Source organism: Limulus polyphemus, unplaced genomic scaffold (assembly GCF_000517525.1).
Source record: "Limulus polyphemus unplaced genomic scaffold, Limulus_polyphemus-2.1.2 Scaffold4880, whole genome shotgun sequence".
Taxonomy (NCBI): Eukaryota; Metazoa; Arthropoda; class Merostomata; order Xiphosura; family Limulidae; genus Limulus; species Limulus polyphemus.
The window spans coordinates 42,756-45,455 of NW_013670490.1; the positions used below are offsets into that span (position 1 = coordinate 42,756).

The 2,700-nt window shown below is 33.1% G+C and overlaps 1 protein-coding gene across 2 annotated transcripts in view; it reads right to left on the reverse strand.

Moving 5' to 3' along the window:
- LOC106471819 (Ca(2+)/calmodulin-responsive adenylate cyclase-like) overlaps positions 1-2,700 on the reverse strand; it is a 48,574-nt gene that overhangs the window by 20,521 nt on the left and 25,353 nt on the right. For both annotated transcript variants that reach the window (XM_022400425.1, XM_022400424.1), the window contains exon 10: positions 2,090-2,234. In XM_022400425.1, the coding sequence (XP_022256133.1) occupies positions 2,090-2,234 (145 nt within the window). The remainder of the gene's footprint in view (positions 1-2,089; positions 2,235-2,700) is intronic.

Below are 2,700 nucleotides of genomic sequence, written 5' to 3' on the forward strand. Positions count from 1 at the left end.
TACATAATAGGAACAGTGTTGTTCTAAAGTAAGGGTGACATCTACATAATAGGAACAGTGTTGTTCTAAAGTAAGGGTGACATCTACATAATAGGAACAGTATTGTTCTAAAGTAAGGGTGACGTCTACATAATAGGAACAGTATTGTTCTAAAGTAAGGGTGACATCTACATAATAGGAACAGTATTGTTCTAAAGTAAGGGTGACGTCTACATAATAGGAACAATGTTGTTCTAAAGTAAGGGTGACATCTACATAATAGGAACTGTGTTGTTCTAAAGTAAGGGTGACGTCTACATAATAGGAACAGTATTGTTCTAAAGTAAGGGTGACGTCTACATAATAGGAACAGTATTGTTCTAAAGTAAGGGGTATGAGATAACACGTGACCAATCAGAGGCTGCTTAAGTATGAGATAACACGTAACCTATCAGAGGCTGCTTAAGTATGAGATAACATGTGACCAATCAGAGGCTGCTTAAGTATGAGATAACTTGCGACCAATCAGAGGCTGCTTAAGTATGAGATAACATGCGACCAATCAGAGGCTGCTTAAGTATGAGTAATGATATAAGGTGTAATTTTCTGAAGGAAAGCTATTTAATTTGTGATATTATATAAATTAGAATAAGCATTTATTCCTCTAAAAGATATAATGATAGTGGTGGAATTAGAATTTAATAATTATACTGTGCAAAATGCAACATGAAGTGAAAGTAAAAATATGTAGGTTGAGTAGGTTATGTTAAAATGATTTAATAAATCGAAAGAATTAGTTTTAATACTGGATACTCAAATGCATAATATACTGATATTAAATATTTATAAAATAATTAATTTTCCCTTTCATGTATTTAAGTTTCATGATAGTGAATATTAAAATATTTTTTGTCAAATCTTTTTAAAAATATATTGTTTTATAATTAAATGTTTATATTCAGTCCCCCATATTATTTCATAGAATTTATTAGTTATTAAAATACCTTCGTTTCTGTGTACCTTTTCTTTTTATTCAAGCACAATTCTCCGAAGATTAACAAAAATACCAAATTTTTACTTTCAGACCATAATTTATTTTTATATTTGATAAAACTTTTCACACCATACTAAGATAATATTCTTAACCAAATGTGCATGGCATTGAAGAAGTAATGTTGACTAACCAAATGTGCATGGCATTGAAGAAGTAATGTTGACTATAACTGAATTTACTACGTGTATCTTCATGAAATGTAGCAAACAGTACAATTCTGTTGTACACAAAACAACAAGATGTCTGTAAATTGATGAAGTCAGTCTGACTCAGAATTTGCAAAATGTTGGAGTACGAGGAGATGATCATGTAAACTTCAAAAATACTTTTCCCAGCATGCAGTTTACATATTGTATTTGCAAGATCTCTAATACATCCTAAATGTACATCTACAGTTTCTTTCAGTATCCTGCATATTGTATCTGATGGTATTTCTAACACAAACTGTCCCAACATCAACAGACAAGAGTAAAACAAAAAGCTGATTGCTCTCATGTCAAATTAATAACACTATGTTGAATGACACTTTGTACAAGTTTGTGGCATGAGCACTTTGATCCCCATCCATCCATGCTCATGGGGTTAACCATAACTTTCTTTATTAGCCCTACAGGTTTCAAGAAAGAAGAATGTTATAACAGAATCTTCACTACCCACTTCACATGTTTGGTGATACAGAAAACAAGACGAGACCCTTCACGTACATACAAAGCTTCAGTTGAAATACTGCTATATCGTTGATGTGTGATCTGGTTTTAATCAAACTACCTTGTTGGTAGCAGTATGAAGAATGAGCAGTTAAAATAATGTTATACATTCTACTTCTTGGATACTCACATTAGGCCTTTACTCAAAGAAAAATTTTAACTTTGTGATGTAATAACATACTAGCTACCAATCAAAACACTATGCTAGTTTAGATATTATGTAGTTTTAGAATTGTTGTAATTTTATGTAACTTAGATAAATATTGCATGTTTCAATTAGTACTTGTATTCTAGAAATGCATATATCTTCCAAATTAAAGATAAAATCCTACAGAATGATAATATTTACCTCTCTTTCCTTATGTTTATCTATGAAACAAAGTGTCACCACATTGGCATGAGTAGCCTTCTCCATGTTCACACTCCTCGCATCGATGGCCTGAGCCAAGTACTTGTTGACCCTATTTGTCGGCTGATGATAAACTGACGAGTGCCTATGACAACAAGAGAAACATTTCAGCCACTCTTACAACATTGTTTCTATTGTCTACATGTCACCCTTACTTTAGAACAATACTGTTCCTATTATGTAGACGTCACTCTTACTTTAGAACAACACTGTTCCTATTATGTAGACGTCACCCTTACTTTAAAACAACATTGTTTCTATTGTCTACATGTCAATGAGATAACATGCGACCAATCAGAGGCTGCTTAAAAATTAAGCAGCCTGTGATTGGTTGCATGTTATCTCATACTTAAGCAGTCTCTGATTGGTCACATGTTATCTCATACTTAAGCAGCCTCTGATTGGTCGCAAGTTATCTCATACTTAAGCAGCCTCTGATTGGTCACGTGTTATCTCATACTTAAGCAGCCTCTGATTGGTCACGTGTTATCTCATACTTAAGCAGCCTCTGATTGGTCGCAAGTTATCTCATACTTAAGCAGCCTCTGATT